At 52.9% G+C, this 16790-nt stretch overlaps 1 protein-coding gene and 1 pseudogene across 1 annotated transcript; one reads left to right on the forward strand and one right to left on the reverse strand.

Annotated features, from left to right (window-relative positions):
- Window positions 1–16790, reverse strand: part of LOC132085215 (zinc finger protein 271-like) — a 519877-nt pseudogene that overhangs the window by 341733 nt on the left and 161354 nt on the right.
- Window positions 15814–16728, forward strand: LOC132085181 (zinc finger protein 3-like). The gene is made up of 3 exons (XM_059490551.1): window positions 15814–15865; window positions 16052–16117; window positions 16247–16728. The coding sequence occupies exons 1-3, from the start codon at window positions 15814–15816 to the stop codon at window positions 16726–16728; spliced, it is 600 nt and encodes a 199-aa protein (XP_059346534.1).

Below are 16790 nucleotides of genomic sequence, written 5' to 3' on the forward strand. Positions count from 1 at the left end.
ATCTGCCAGGATACTGTTTTACACATCCTGCCAGACCAGATCTCCCTGTTTGCCCCAAGGGCCCCTTTGGAAAATGCTCTGATCCACGGGGCTTCATGTGAAGGCTGCTGTGACACTGAGGGACTTGCACAGGAATTCCATCCAGGAGCCTGGGTGCCCCTCAGGGACTGGGACCCGGCCCCTTCCAGCCAGAGGGGAAAGGGCCCCCCAAGCCTTGTGAGCCACAGACAGCATGGTAAAGCTGAACAGCAAAGGGCCTGGGGGCATTATTCTGGAATTAAAAAGGTGCCAGCTCCATGCACAACAGATTTCTTGTTCCTAATTGGAATGAGATTGAGAAAAAAGAATGAAGAACGGTGTCACTAAAGTACTACTGATGTCTGTAAAGTGTACCTTGATAGTCAGCCAGAATCTTTGTCTGCCACAAACACCTCCAGTGTTTCACCAAGGGGTTAGTCATCAAAATGTAATGATGGCTTATGATGGATTGCTGAGCTTCTTTTGTAATTCTTTGCTAATGATGATGTGCTTTGCTGAGCTCATCCTTTTGTAAATCTCTGCAGCTGTGCATGATGTACATGACACAATTCCTTCAGTTGGTGTCTGTGTCTTTGATAGTGACTCTGCTCACTGGAGAAACAGGACCCCCTCTTGCCTAACTGTTCCCTGGGAAGGCAAAAGCCTTCACTCCAAAATTCCCCCCTTCCTCCTTGTTCCCCCCTTCATACCCTGAGCATGATGTGCTCTGGTCTGGGCTATGCCCGGGCTCAGTTGGGGTCCCCTGTCCTGGCTGTGTCCCTGCCCAGCTCCCCCGCAGCCCCAGCCCCTCCCCAGCGTGGCTGGACGAGGGGCAGGACAGGCCTTGGCTGTGCTGCAGCTCAGCAAGAACAAAACCATCTCTGCGTGCCCAGCCCTGTGCTCAGCACCCAGCCCAGCAGGGTCTCAGGGCCAGGGGCTGTGCCCTCAGTCCCTGCCAGGGGTTTCCATGGCAACTGCCAGGCCAGGTGACCCAGGTGTCCCCCCAGTGCCAGTTGCCATGGAAACAGTGCCCAGCCCTGCCCCTTTCTGTCTGGCTGACCTGGCCTTTGGCCCTGGCAGTGCCGGTGGCTGCTGGTTCCTGGTGCCTGAGCGGCCAGCGCGGCACAGGGCAGGTGGCCATGGCACAGCCTCCAGCAAGGGATCCCCTCTGGCTCTGGGCACTGACACCAGCCCTGAGCAAGGGCCCAGGGCAGCTTTCCATGGCCACCAACCATCACAACGGCTCCGGGCATTGGTTGCCATGGCACCAAACCAAGGAACGGGTCCCCGTGGCTGTTGCCATGGAACCTGGTGGCACCAACGAGTGTCACTGCAATTGTACCTGGAACAGCCCTGGCACCGCTTTGTCCTGAGGGTTGCCATGGCAGCTGAGGGCAGCAACAGCTGGTGCTCTGCAAGGGCCCTGGGGCAGACGGGAAGGAGCAGCAGAGTAGGGACTGATCCATCCCCAGTGTGCTGCACAGCCCAGGGCAGCATCCCAGAGCGTCCTCATGGAGCTGCCAACAACATGCCCCCTCTGCAGCCCTGGCCTCTCCCCGAGCTCACACAGGTGCCCCATCCTTGCAGGCACAGACACGGCAGCACTGGCTCAGCACCCCCTGTTTGCATTGCACAGAGCAGGCGGGAGCACCCCCATGCTGTTGGTGTGGGGACATGAACCTGAGGGAGCACAAATGCCATCAGCCCCTGGGGCCAGCAAGGGCTGGGGGATGGCACAGAAACCACCCGGGTTTGTCCTGGCCTCTGCAGTCAGCCAGAAAGTTTGTTCCCATCAGCTGGGAGTTTCCTGTGAGTGCCATCCTGTGGGTGCCCTGTGATGGCACTCAGGGTGATCTGTTCCATAACCTTGCTGGGCACCCAGGTCAGGCTGACAGGCCTGGAGGTCCCCAGATCCTCCTTCCAGCCCTTCTTGGGGATGGGCTCACCTTGGCACCTCCAGTCCTCTGGGAGCTCCCTGCTGAGCCAGCACTGATGGTAAATGATGGAGCGCAGCCTGGGGAGCTCATCCACAGCTCCCTCATCCCCCTGGGATGGATCCCATCTGATCCCATTCACCTGTGAGCATCTGAGTGGCTCAGCAGGTCACCCACTGCTTCCTCCTGGATTCCAGGGGCTGTTCTGCTCCCTGTGCCCATCTACCAGCTTTGGAGAACACTTGTCCTGAGGATATCCTCTCCTAATATTGAAAATTGAAACAAACTAGGGGTAAAGTAGCTCAGCCTTTCCTTATCTTTTGTTACTATATTCTCCACTGCATCCAATAAAGAGTAGAGGTTCTCCTACCCCTCCTTTTTGCTATTATTCTTTTTATGAAAACATTTTTATTCTTTTTGCAGAACCCTCCAGGTTAAGTTTTAATAGAGTTTTCAACTCTCAGCTTTTCTTTCTGTATGACCCAGCAACATCCTTAAAGACTTCCTGAGTTGCTGGTCCTTTTTCCACCCCTGAGTCTCCAGAAAAGCTCCATGGGCAGCCAGGCCAGTCATTTTCCTCACTAGCTCATCTTCTGCCGCACTGGGACAGGCTGCTTCTTCCCCCTTATGATTACTTCCTTGAAATGTCTCCATCCTTCCAGGACCCCTTTGCTTTCACGGGCTGTTTCCCTTAAAGCAATCACTACCTGATTAGGTATTCCCCAAATCTGCAGCCTAAACAGGCCAAAGTCTGCCCTTCCTAATTCCAGTACAGAAGTTTGGTTGCTGCCCCTCCCTCTTTCCCAGAACATTGAACACTTCATTATTTCATGGTCACTGCGCCCCAGGCAGCCTCTGAGCCCCACATCTGCCACCAGCCCTTCTCTGTGAACAGCAGCAGACAGAGCTTTCCTTGGCAGTGGGAGTGCTACCAAAAATTTGGTAAAACAGAAAATTCCTTAACCCCAGTGTAGCATTAAGAAGCAGCATTCTTTATTCAGCTGGATGCATGGGGGAGAGCTCCTCCCAAAACTGTGCATGCTGAGTACTGGAAAGTTTCTGTTTATATTCTGTATTTTTCATACATATTCATTGATTGTCCTGGACTAAAAATACATATGATAATCATTTCCCCAAAATCATTAATATATTTCCCCTCCCCTTTACCCATGCATTCTCCTGTCCTGGGGGTCTCCCTGGTGGTCCCTGGTGGTCGTGGACCCCAATGTTCCCATGGGCCTGGCTGAGCTGGCAGGACACTGAGGCTGCTGAACTTCCAGTTCCCTTCTCACACAATGGGCATTGTGTGGTTTCCACAGGCCTGGGGTTGTGGAGAACAAGCTCCCGGTGTGAGCTCACCTGGTGAAGACAATTTATCATCTGGTACCATGTGGTCACAGAGTGGGCTATGACATCACAGAGTGGTTTAGGTGAGGTCATCGAGCAGCCATGGCATCATAGTCTGCCTCTGTGACATCAGAGATCCAGCTGTGACATCACAGGGCAGAGGTCTGACATCACAGTGCAGACTATGGCATCACAGACTCTGGTGTGACATCGGAGACCAGCTGTGTGACATTGCAGAATGGGCTGTGACATCACAGAGCAGGTTGTGACATCCCAGAGCGGCTGTGTGACATCGCAGAGGGGCTGTGTGACATCCCAGCAGGGCTGTGTCAGGTCACTGGGTTGGTCACTCCGCCCCAGCTCCCCCTCACAGTTTCTCCCAACAAGTCCAATGCTGTTCATGCCCAGCAGGGTCCCTGTCCCCCGGGATCCCCCCAGCCCATCTGGAGCCACAGCCTCCACCAAAGGATGTTCCACAGGATCCACCCCAGAGCCTGACACGGGGACAAGGGGCCAAGGCTGTGTGACCAGGACACCAAGGACAGGGATTATCCAGGTCACTTGGCCTGGTTTGGGTTCCCCAGGGCAGGAAAGATGTCTGGCAGCTGGAGCAGGGTCTGGGAAGGGCCTCCAAGGTGGGGCTGGAGCCCTTGGGCTGTGAGCAGAGGCTGAGGGAGCTGGGCTGGTCCAGTCTGGAGCAGGGAAGGCTGAGGGGCTCCTCATCCCAGCCTGGCAGTGCCAGCCAGGACGGGATGGAGAACACAGAGCCAGGCTCTTCACAGGGGGCTGGGGGGAGACAAAAGCCGATGGGTGGAAGGGGAAAGAGGGGAGATCAGGGCATGAGGAGATGAAATGAGTCAGGCTGCTTTCAGCATTTCCTCAACACCAAGAGCAGCCTGACCTCCCTTCTCCATCCACCACTGACAGATTTGCAAATCAGGAATTGTTTGAGCTGTTCTGTCCTCAGTCCAGGACAAGAATCCTGATACAAGAACTTAATTGTGTTTATATCTATCACAGAAACACATTAGTCAAAAATTAATTTTAGTATGCAAATCAGTTGTGAACAGTGGACTCATCAGACATGCTGGGACTTTGCACATAGCTCAGGGAAGAGTTTGTAATTGTATGATTGTTATTTTAATGGTGTAATTTTTATTAAGTTATATCCTGTTCAACTGTGCTCTGTTAGCTAGGTCCAGTGTGGGCTGGAGGGAGCTCAGATTTGCACAAGGCTGCTCTGAGTGCCAGCCTTGGATGGGGAAAATGGTGGGGTGGGGGTAGGGACAGAGTCTGATTGATTGTCAGCCATGAAAGGTCCTGATTTTCATACCCAGTAAAACTGCATGAGGAGGTACTTGGATTCAATGTCAATTGGAGATTGCACATTTCAATGAATTACTAGTAAAAAAAAATTACAGGACTTAAAAAATATTTTCTTGCTTTTTTTTTTTTAAATCAGGGTATTCACATTGAATTGGCTTCTGAAATCATACTAATTAACCATACATTTGATTTGAACACCTAAATCAAATTATCCCCAGAGATTTGGCTTGTTAAGGTGTTCTCAATGCTAATGAGCCCTGGGACACTGAATTCCTGCACTGAAGAGCTGAAGGCTGAACAAGCCTCTGCAGCAGGAAAATTCAGCAGCAGCCTCCAAGGTGCTGAGGATGTCAGCAGCCCCCACTGAGGCCATCCCTGCCCAGAGACTGTGGGGGAATGGGCAGACAAGGAGAGCGTCCCTGGGGCTGGGGCAGCACAACTCATAGGCACCAGCGGCTCCAGCTGGGAAATGGAGTGTGGAATGTGGCTGGGAAAGCCCTGCCTGGGCTGTGCCAAGCAGGACACACAAGCCCTGACTTCCATCCAGTAGAAAACTCTGTCAAGGAGATATTTAAAAGGAATTACAATTGTTTCTGTATTCTGAACTGGACTTCCTGGAGAAATACCAACAAGAGATCCTCAGGAGCTCAAAACAACAAAACAGTCTTTACTGGTAACTTTAGAAAATCAGAGAATTTTTGGCAAAAGATTTAATATGACATTCAATCAACACAGAACGCTTCTTAAAGCACTGACTTGGCCCATTCAACTTCACAAACTCTAAGCTATTTGAATTTTACATTACTCAAATTTGCAAAAGGATCAAAATAGAAGAAAAGGACAGAAAGAGAGAGAGGCAAAAAGGATACAGAGGAGCATACACAGAGGTACCAACTCCTGGATTCCAGTAGCGTTCAGATGGAAATTCCAAGAGGAGGTAGGGTCAAGATATGTGCTTGCCTTGTGGTCAGCCTTCAATACCCCTGGGTCTTCCTGGTCCCTTCCCCCAGCTGGGACTGGACTCATTTGGTCCCTCAGGAGCTGGGCTGGGGCTGCAGAGGTGGCTGTGGAGCATTGCCTGTGCTGTGCCAGGGACTGGCAGCCACTGCTGGGCTGGGATAGAGGCTCTGGGGGGACTGGGGTCACAGGGCAGGGCAGGGCTGGGCTTCCAGGGCAGGGGAGGGCTGGACCTGCCCCTTCCTCCCCTATTGGAATAAGATCCCAATATTACCAGGTAGATTGTGCCATGGCTCCTCTGACCCCTGCTCCTGGGCCAAAGGCGGCAACTGTGGTGTTTCACCTCAGAGACACTTTTGGCTGGCTGGATGGTGCAGCTGAGCGCCAAAACAAGTCCAGGTTTGTGGAAACTCAGTTTGCCTCAGGTGAGAAGGCTTCAGGCTAAGGTGAGGAGGAAAAGGAGAGAGATTCTGCTGGAGGGTTAATATCAAGAGTTTATTCCATGGTCACAGACGTCTGAATCTTAGGTAACAGCACCAACAGAATCCCGACCGCATGGCCTGAGTGACTTTTTAAGCTCCGGGGGGAGGGGGAGGGAAGGGACAGGTGAGCCACCAACCAGGTGGGAGGGGCAGGGTCTCAGGCAACGATGACACCCAGACAGACCAATGACCTCTGGGCACAGGGGCATCTTTTGAACCTGACCAACCACACGATGGCCTTGCTGGAATGTTAAGACTGATTGACAGTCCCGCAGGGGGCGAGGGGGAAGGGGAAGAGAGATATTGCCACACCTGGGAAGGGGCTGGGAAGTTTAAAACAGGAAATTGCAACACACTGCAACACTCCCCACACATGAAATGTCTTGAGACAAGAAATTCCTCCACTCTGTCACAATAGGGAATACTGGAGGTGAAATCCCAATTCTGGCCATGGGCACCGAGATAAGAAGGAAGGTTCTTTTCCTTAGGAATGAAAGCCCCAGTTCTAAGTAAATTTCTGGTTTGATTGTTTGGATTCTGTTTGGTTTTGTTGTTGCTTTGTTTCCCTGTTGTGCCTGAAGTGTCCAGTCAGGAGCAGAGTGACTCTTGCCAAGGAACTTTGTGCTTCTGTCCCTTAATATTCAGTCTGTTTTTTTGCTGCTCCCTTGCTGGGGATTTCTTCAGCGCTCTCAAGCCCTTGTTTGTAAACAGGGTGAAGGAGCCCTGGCCCAGGCTCTGGCCCTGGGGGACACGGGGACGCTGCCGGGGGGTCCCTGTCCCCCTGTGCCACCCCCAGGGCCCTGTCCCCCCATCCCCGTGTCAGGCTCTGGGGTTGATCTCGTGGAACATCCTCTGGGGGAGGCTGCGGGGGGACCTGGAGGGACAGGGGACCCTGCTGTGCACAAGCAGGGTTGGACTGCTCTGGGGGGAGCTGTGAGGGGGGCTGGGGCAGAGTGACCTCGCCAGTGACCTCACACAGCCCCGTGATGTCACACAGGCCCTGTGATGTCACAGTGCCCCGTGATGTCACACTGCCCCCATGATGTCCCACAGCCCCACACCGATCCCTATGATGTCACACCGATCCCTATGATGTCACACAGCCCCTGTGATGTCACACTGCCCCTGTGATGTCCCAGAGCCAACTCTGAGATGCCATGCTATGATGTGATGCAGCTGCTCTGTGATGTCACAGAAGTCACTGTGATGTCAGAAAGTCACTCTATGATTTCACAATCTCTACTGTGATGTCACAGCCTGCTCTATGATGTTACACAGCCACCCAGTGTTGTCACAGCCCACTCCCTGATGTCACAGAGCCACCTTCTATGATGTCAGGATCTGCTCTATGGCCCAACACCCTACTCTATGATGTCACAGCCAGCTCTGTGATGTAACAACCCCCCTCAGTGATGTCACAAAACCCTCTCTGTGATGTCATACTGACACTCTGTAAGGTCACAGCACATACTTTGACCTCACTGCCAGCTCTATGATGTCATGCAGCCATGCCATGATCTCACAGCCTGTTCTGTGATGTCACAAAGTCCCCTCTATGACGCTGTAGCTGCTCAGTGACCTCACACAACAAATTTTGTGATGTCACAGCCCAATCTGTGAGCTCACACAGCCCACTCTGTGCTGTCACACAGCCCCTTGCTGACATCCCAGCTGCTCTGTGACTCTGTGACACAGCCCCAGAGGTGCTGCTGTGACACAGCCCCCTCTGGGCCATCCCACAGCCCCTGCCAGTGCTGAGCCCCTGTGAGCTCTGTCTGTGCCCTGCTGGTGTCCCTGAGGGGCCCTGGCAGCGTCCCAGCCCTGCTGGGCTGTGCACAGGAGCTGCTCCTGGCCAGAGCTGTCTCTCTGCAGCGCTGCCCTTGCCAGGAGCTGCCTCTGGGCCAGGAGCCCGGCCCAGCTCAGAAGCACAGACACAGCACAGGGACTTTAATCACCCTCTAGGGCTTTGGTGCTCTTTGCATCAGACTCAGTCCCTCAGAGTGTGCTCAAAAAACCTTCTCAGGGACTCAAAAAGAGGGTGAAACACTGAAGTTTCTCATACTTTAAATAGATCCATCTGAGGGACAGGACTGAGAAAATGTCCCCAGGTTCCAGGTAGAGCAGAACACTGGTGGCACTGATGACAGCTGGGGACAAGCGAGGGAAAGGTGTTTCTGCTGCTGAGCAAACCTGCGCCTCTGTCCCTGCAGGCTGTCAGCATCCCCGGCTGCCCCACGTGGCTGGGCCCTTCCTTTGCTGACAGCTCTGCCTCCTGCCTGCCTCTGCCTGCCCACACAGAGCCTTGGGCTGCTCCAGGCTCCTGCTGGGGACGTGCTGCACCACAGCCCTGCTCTGACAGGGAAATTCCTTTCTGCTGGTGTTCAGTCTGGAACTCCCAAGCTGCACTTGCTGCTATTAGGTCTTCTTCAGGCTTATTCCTACTAAGAAGAAAAGCTCCAGCCTCTCTGAAACCACCCATCCATCCCTCCCAGGCTATTCCCTTTCAGTCCTCAGCCTCTACACCACTGATCACAGAGGCCACAGACTCTCCCTGCTGGTTTTGTGATGAGGCCTCCAAACCCCATTCTGGGAGATTTTTGAGTCCTCTTCAAGGTCTGTGAAAAGGGAAAAATAGCATTCGAAGTTATTTTCTCCTCAATCCTACAGTGACAAAAAACGGGTCAGTATCTTTAAACTGCCCTTGTGCCCGAGTCCTTCCCTGTGCTGGGGCTGGCCTGGGGCTTTTCCTGCAGCGGGACCTGCCCTGCTGATGGCACAGGAAAGGCAGTTCCTGCTGGAGCAGGAGGCTCTGCCTGCAATGGGCTCCAACAACTCCAACAAGGTCCTGTTTGCAAAGCCCCCAGTGGGAAATGAAGGAGGGGTGTCACACTGCTTTGGGGGTGAATAATGCTGAAACCAGCCTGAATCCTCCATCTCAAAGTTCAACATCCTCAGAGGGAGCTGAAGCTGTGGCAGAGCGGGAAAAATCCCCAGAGAAAGGAACAACCAAGTGACACCACTGAGAGCTTCTGCAGAGCTGCTGAGCTGGCCCAGCCTGGGCACACCTGACTGACAGGGCAGCACCTCAGACGAGAAAAGCCCTGTCCCAAATTTTAATGGCAGCATCTCCTGACATTTCCCTTCTTGAGGGGTGTGGGGATTCCTCCCAGTGGTGGGGACACCCTCAAGGTCACTGCTCCAGGCTGAGCCAAAGGGAATTGCCCATGGTCATTGGTCTGGGGGAGTGACATCAATCTCTGCTAAATTACAGGTTTTGCTTAATACAGTTGCTTTGAAATAACTTCCTAGTGCTTTGTATAATATATTTTATGTCTCTTACATCCTGGCATAAATATTTCTGATTAAGGCAGTTTTATCTAATCATTACCATAATAGAGAATACATATTTATATAAATATATCTGCCCATGACAGGAACCCTGTGAGTGTCTGGGACATCCCGGCTCTTTGGCAGCCTGGGGACTCCTGGGATGTCACCGTGGAGCCTCCGTGAGTGCCTGTGACAGATCGGTGCCTTTGCAGCCCAAGGTGCCCTGGGATGTCACCATGGAATGGCTGTGACTGCCTCTGACCACAGGGCTCTTTACCATCCCCAGAAAGCCCAGGGAGGTCTCCATGGAGCCCCTGTCTGTGCCTGTGACATTCCAGCTCTGGAACAGCCTGAAGACTCTTGGAAAGTCCCCATGGAACCCCTCTGAGGGCCGGTGAGAAACCTGATCCTTAGCAGGCAACCATCACCAGCCCCCTGTTGCTATGGTCAGTTTCCATGGCAACCATCACCAAGCCCTTGTTGCTATGGTCGGTTTCCATGGCAACCATCACCAGCCCCCTGTTGCTATGGCCAGTTTCCATGGCAACCATCACCAGCCCCCTGTTGCTATGGCCAGTCCCTTGGCAGCTCCATGGAGACCCCATGCCCGAGGTGGTTGCTATGGACACCAGCTCAGGCCTGCAGCCAGAGTCCGTTGCCATGGCAACCATTGGCAGCCCCATCCCCAGGCTCATGGGATCCCAGAACCACAGAATTGGCTGAGCTGGGAGGGACCCATCAGGATCCTCCAGTCCAACTGCTGGCGGCCCTGCACAGGACACCCCAACAATGCCAGCCTGGGCCTGGCAGCGCTGTCCAAACGCTGCTGCAGCTCAGAGAGCCCTGGAGCTGGGACCCTTCCCTGGGGAGCCTGGGCAGGGCCCCAGCAGCCTCTGGGCAAAAACCTTTTCCTGACATCCACCCTGATCCTGCCCCGACTCAGCTGCAGCCGTTCCCTCCACTCCTGTCCCTGGGCACCAGAGGGAAGAGGTTCCCACAGCCCCAGCCAGGGACCCGCTCCCAAGGCTGCTGCCATGGCCACCAGGGCTGGGACCAGCTGGGATTCTCGGTTTCCAGGCGCCGGGGTTCATGAATGGGATTCCCCAATTTCCTGCCCACGCTAAAACCGCGCTGCCCTTGCTGCCCTCCCGCCTCCCATGGAAAGCACAAAAGGCAAAGGTCCCAGGCTGGGATAAGAACAATTTATTGGGAACAACAATGAGATAAGGAACAAACAGAAACAGAAATGATACTGATAACAGAAGGGATAAATAAAACAGTTTACTGGGAAAACTAATACATCAACAACAGGCTCTTCCTGGCCACAATTTCCCCTGTCTGGAAATTTCACTCGTCTCCTCAGGGAGAGAGGGAGTGTCCCTTTCCTGCCCCTGGCAACGTTCTGAGGTGCGAGTGAATGTAATGACACGGCCATGGCCAGACCCTCATGTTCTTCCGTCCCACATCATGTCTTTGGCAAGGGCAGGAAAAGGGACAGGTGTCTTCCCAGCATAGACTAGAGGGAAACTGGATCACCAGGGCTCTTCCCAATGTGGGCCCTGTAATGGGGGATGAAGCTGGAGTGGGGCATGAAGCTGTTCCTGCATTTTTGGCATTTGCAGGGCTACCCTTACTGGTGGCTCCGTTGGTGTCTGGTCAAGTGAGAGCTACTGGTGAAGCTTTTCTCACACTGGGGACACTCGTAGGGCCTCTCCCCTGTGTGGATGCGTCGGTGGGTGATGAGGGTGGAGTTGTGCTTGAAACCCTTCCCACAGTCGGGGCAGTGGAAGGGCCTCTCATCCATGTGAATCCGCTCATGCAGGAGGAGATGGGAGCTTGTCTGAAACCTCTTCCCACATGTGGCGCACTGGTAGGGCCTCTCCCCAGTGTGGATGCGCCGGTGCTTGATGAGGTTGGAGTTGTGCTTGAAGCCCTTCCCGCACTCAGGGCAGAGGAAGGGCCTCTCCTCGGTGTGAATCCGCTGGTGCTGGAGGAGATTGGAGCTGCTCTGAAACCTCTTCTGACACTGGGGACACTCGTAGGGCTTCTCCCCAGTGTGGAGACGTTGGTGGGTCACAAGGTTGGATCTGTAGCTGAAGCCCTTCCCACACTCCCCACACTCATAGGGCCATTCCCCGGTGTGGATCATCTGGTGGCTGATCAGGTGGGAGCTCCACCTAAAGTTCTTCCCACACTGCAAGCACTTTTGGGGCTTCTCCCCATCATGAAGCTTCTTATGGACCACCAGCTTGGAACTCTGGCTGAAGGTCTGCCCACCTTCCTGGCTCAGGGTGGCTCTTTCTTCTTCAGAGCACCCTGGGCTGGGTTTGGAGCCCCTCCTCATGGGGGATTCCTGAGTGTTTTCTTCCCTGTTGGATTCCTGTGCGCTAGAATCACTCAAAACGGCCTCTTTCACGAGGTTCTGCCATGCAGATTTTTCCTCCCTGGTCTCCATCCTCAGTTCCTTCCCTGGGGAAGGAAGGACAAGGACAGGATGGGATTTGGCTCCATGCCAGAGGGAAGGGGAAGGAGATTCCCCCAGTGCATCCCCGGCAGGATGGTGTTGGCAGCAGAGTTTTCCTCCAGCCAGGGGCTGTGCTGGGCTGGGAGATGGAGCAGGAGAGAGGGGGAAATAGGAACTGACTTCCTCCTCACCTATCTGGGTGTCCCGGGGATCCTTCTTCTTCCTCACAGCCTCCTTCTCCATCCAATCAAGGTTTGGGAAAGGGAAATCCTGTTCTGGGAAGAAAACAAAGGGTGTGCACATTGTCTTTTGTACTGGTTTGAAGGCAAACCTGGGGAGGGTCTAAACCAGAATTACAATTTAAAAGAAAATGAAGATCAAGGCAATGATACAGAAACAATGCCTTAACCTGACACCCTGTTGGTCAGAGTGGTGGCAGCTGTCCCCGTAGATGGTGGTGCAGTCCTGTTGGAGAGATGAACACGATTCTGTCGAAGCAGTGATCCTGTAGAAGGGTCTGATCTTCCTCTGGATGTCCAGTGATTGCTAGGGAGTTCTCGTCCTCTGGCAATCCAGTAGGCAAGGTGCTGCTGGTGTAGCAAAGTGTCAGCTTATATCCAGGTAGGAATGCTTGGATCCTCCCCCTGGGCGGAGCATCCCACAATGGGAGGATGGAATTTTATCAGTTCTGCAGTGACACTCAATGGCCCATTAGCAGGAGATATCTCCCCTGGAGGGCGCTATCAGGGGTGAGTCATGGAAGAGATAAAGAACATTGCCCCACCTGTTTATAGCAGTTGATGAAGATGGGGATTGAAAACATGCATTTAGTTACATCTTGCATGGCAACCTGAAACAGTGGGGTAATCCCTGCTCAGGGGGTGAACACCACCCCCCTTACCCAAACTGGCTCAGCTGTAAAACCCCCACCCTGGGAATGCCACACACACAGGGGACAATGTCACATTTGCCCTGCCCCAGGGGAGGGCTCTTTTTCCTGTCATTCCCTTCCTGTCCCCCCTTTTCTATCCCATTTACTGTTCAATAAAATTCATTTTGGGTTTGGTCTCATTATCACCTTAATTGGGGCAGAGGAATCTCTCTAACACTTTTCTTAACCAGACTCACCAGACTGTGAAATTATTTTGGCACAGTGAGTTTAGGCCCTGTTCTCTGACCCCAAGTGCCTTTGACAACACCATGGTTCCCTCCTCTGAGGAGGTTGTGGTTCTCTCTGGAGGAACTCTTTGAAATCGGGCTGCAGCTTCCTCTGAGTGACTTATGGGAGAATTGATGAGGTAAATCGCCTTTGTGGGCCTGGAGTGTAAAGAAAATATTTTGTTGTCCTTCTATTACAGTGACCTGATGAAGGTCTTCAGGGTGAGAGAAGTGGACGAGAATCTTGGTTCATGATCAGAAGGCTGGATTTATTGATATATGATATATAATACATTATAACTATACTAAAAGGAATAAAGAGAAAAGTTGCAGAGGCTTGCTAAGCTAAGAATAGAAAGAAGAGAATGAATAACAAAGTTCTGTGTCCAGCAGAAAGCAAGGACCAACTCTCCCATGAGTGGTCAGCAAATCCAAACACTCACAGAAGACCAATCACAGATGCTCCTGTTACATTCCACATCAGCAGATAATTATTGTTTGCATTTTTCTTCTGGGGCCCCAGCTTCCCAGAAAGGACAAATCCTAAAAGAGAGGATTTTATGAAAAAATGTCTGCGACACCCTTCCTTGAAATGTTTTTTAAAATCACAGGAGGAAAGGGAGCAAATGATACCAGCGAGACTGACAAGGTTCATTCACCCCATGGTGAGGAACACAAGGCTGCTAAAAGTCCTACAAGAAGCTCAGCTCAAGTAGCTAAATTCCCAAATAACTCCTGAATTCCCAGGCTTGAGTGCTTTGCGAAATGTGAGAATCATTTTTCTCTTCATCCCTGTCACCTTTGTGACAGCTACAAAGAGTTTACTTTCCTTTTAATGATATCTGTCTTGGGCAGAATTTACACTTTTTTCAGAATTCACACCTTGTTTTTCCCCAAACCAGGATTTTCCCCAAACCTTCCCACCGTAACATCCCCTCTGTCTCACTCTGGGTGAGCTCAGTCCCAAACCTGACAGTGATCCTAGTCTCAATCTCACTCCACGTTTAGACACACTCAGTTCTGTATTTATTCTCATCCTAGTTTCAGACTCGTCTATTCCAAGACCCAATCCAACCCCAGCCCGATAGTTAATCCCATGTCCAGCCTTAACCCCAATCCCAGCGCTAATCCAAATCTCAGCCCTAACTCCAATCCCAGCCCCAATTCCAGCCCCTTCCTAAACCCTAAGCCCCAAACCAAATCCCAGGTTCAGCCCTTCTGGGGGTTTGGGGGTGTCTCTGTCCCTCTGACCCCGATGATGTTTGGGTGGGGTCACAGCAGGGCTGAGAGGGACAGAGACCCCCCCGGCCTCCCCCAGGTGTGAGAGGGTCGGAGAGCCCCCCCAGCCCCGAGCACCCTCAGCGGTGAGAGGGACACAGAGCCCCTGGTGCCCAGCCCTGCACAGGCATTGCCTGAGGCCAGAGGGATGGAGACCCCCCGAGCATCCCCCAGGGTGAGGGGACAGAGACCCCCTGAGCATCCCCTGGGCTGAGAGCGACAGAGACTGCCCTGAGCACCCCCTGGCACAGGGGTGAGAGGGAGGGAGAACCCCCCAGGCATTCTCTGGGGTGAGAATGATGGAGACCCCCTGGGGAATGGCCTGGAGTGACAGGGACAGGGAAAACCCCCCCCAGGCATCTCCCAGGGCAAGAGGAACAGAGGCTTCACAAGCATACTCTGGGCACCAGAAGAAGTAATGTTGTTCCTTGTCAGAAATCAAAATTGACCCTAGATAAAATGCCTTGAATTTACTCTTCCAATAAGTCACTTGTGATGGAAAGGCAAATAAATCCCAAAATTTTATAAACTTACAATAGAAGCTATTTTGTGGCAAATCCAAATTCCTTTGGTCCTGCACAGCTCCAGCTCAGCTGCTGGCACATTCTAAAAAAAGAAAAGTGGAAAATAGGCCCAATACAGATTATGAAAAGAAAGGGGAAGCTATGTGTAGCTGTCACAAAGGTGACAGGGACAAAGAGAAAAATTATTCTAACATTTGGCAAAGTCCCCCAGCCTGTGAAACAGACTTCCCCTGGAGGGGGCCAAGTGTGACATTGTCCCCTGTGTGTGTGGCCTTTTCAGGGTGGGGGTTTTACAGCTGAGCCAGTTTGGGTAAGGGGGGTGGTGTTCACCCACCGAGCAGGGATTACCCCACTGTTTCAGGTTGCCATGCAAGATGTAACCAAATGCATGTTTTCAATCCCCATCTTCATCAATTGCTATAAACAGGTGGGACAGTGTTCTTTATCTCTTCCATGACTCACCCCTGATAACGCCCTCCAGGGGAGATATCTCCTGTGAATGGGCCATTGAGTGTCACTGCAGGACTGATAAAATTCCATCCTCCCATTGTGGGATGCTCCGCCCAGGGGGAGGATCCAAGCATTCCTACCTGGATATAAGCTGACACTTTGCTACACCAGGAGCAGTTTGCCTACTGGATTCCCAGACGACAAGAACTCCATATCCACCACTGGACATCCAGAGGAAGACCAGACCCTTCTACAGGATCACTGCTTCGACAGAGTTGTGTTCATCTCTCCAACAGGACTGCAGCCACCATTTACTGGGACTGCTGCCACCACCCTGACCAACAGGGTGTCAGGTTATATCCTGACTCTGTCAGTTTAAGGCAGTGTTTCTGTATCATTGCCTTGATCCTTATTTTGTTACTGAATTAGAATTCTGGCTTAGACTCTTCCCCAGGTTTGCCTTTAAACCAGTACAAAGCTCATTGTGCTCAACCCTTGTTTTCCTCCCTTGTTTTAGGAATATCCCATTCCTAAAACCTGGCCACATGGCGGAAGACACCTCAAGGAAGATGAGAATGCCTCAGGACACCCAGGCAGGTGAGGAGGAAGTCAGTGCCCCTTTCCCCCTCTCTCCTGCTCCATCTCCCAGCCCAGAAAATCCCCTCGCTGCAGGACATCCCCGCTGCCAACGCCATCCTGCTGGGGATGCACTGGGGGGATCTCCTTCCCCTTCCCTCTTGCACGGAGGGAAATCCCATCCTGTGCTTGTCCTTCCTCTACCAGAGAAGGAGCTGAGGATCAAGATCAGGGACAACAAATCCCCACAGCACAACCTCATGGAAGAGGCCGGTTCGAGTGGCTCCATGGGAAAAGAATCCAATGGGGAGGAAAAGCCCTGGAGATCCCCCATGAGGAGGAGGGGCTCCAAACCCAACCCAGGGTTCTCTGAGGAGGAAAGACCCACCCTGAGCCAGGAAGGTGGACAGAGCTTCAGCCAGAACTTGGAGCTGGTAGTCCATGGGCAGCACCATGATGGGCAGAAGCCCCACAAGTACTTGGAGTGTGGGAAGAGCTTCAGGCAGAGCAGCACTCTGATCAGCCAGAGGATCCACGCTGGGGAATGGCCCTATGAGTGTGAGGAATGTGGGAAGGGCTTCAGCTCCAGCTCTGCCCTTGTCATACACCAACGCATCCACACGGGGGAGAAGCCCTATGAGTGTCCCCAGTGTCAGAAGAGGTTTCAGAGCAGCTCCAGTCTCCTCCGGCATAAGCGGATTCACACGGATGAGAGGCCCTTGCGCTGCCCTGAGTGCGGGAAGGGCTTCAAGCACAACTCCAACCTCATCAGGCACTGGCGCATCCACACTGGGGAGAGGGAGAGGCCCTACGAGTGTCCCCAGAGTGGGAAAAGCTTCACCCAGATCTCTGTCCTAACCAGACACAAATGGAGGCACCTGTAAGGGAAGCTCTGCCAATGCCCCAATGCAGGAGGACTTTTGTGCACTGCCCCAACTTCATAGTT

This window comes from Ammospiza nelsoni, chromosome 29 (assembly GCF_027579445.1).
Source record: "Ammospiza nelsoni isolate bAmmNel1 chromosome 29, bAmmNel1.pri, whole genome shotgun sequence".
Lineage (NCBI taxonomy): Eukaryota > Metazoa > Chordata > Aves > Passeriformes > Passerellidae > Ammospiza > Ammospiza nelsoni.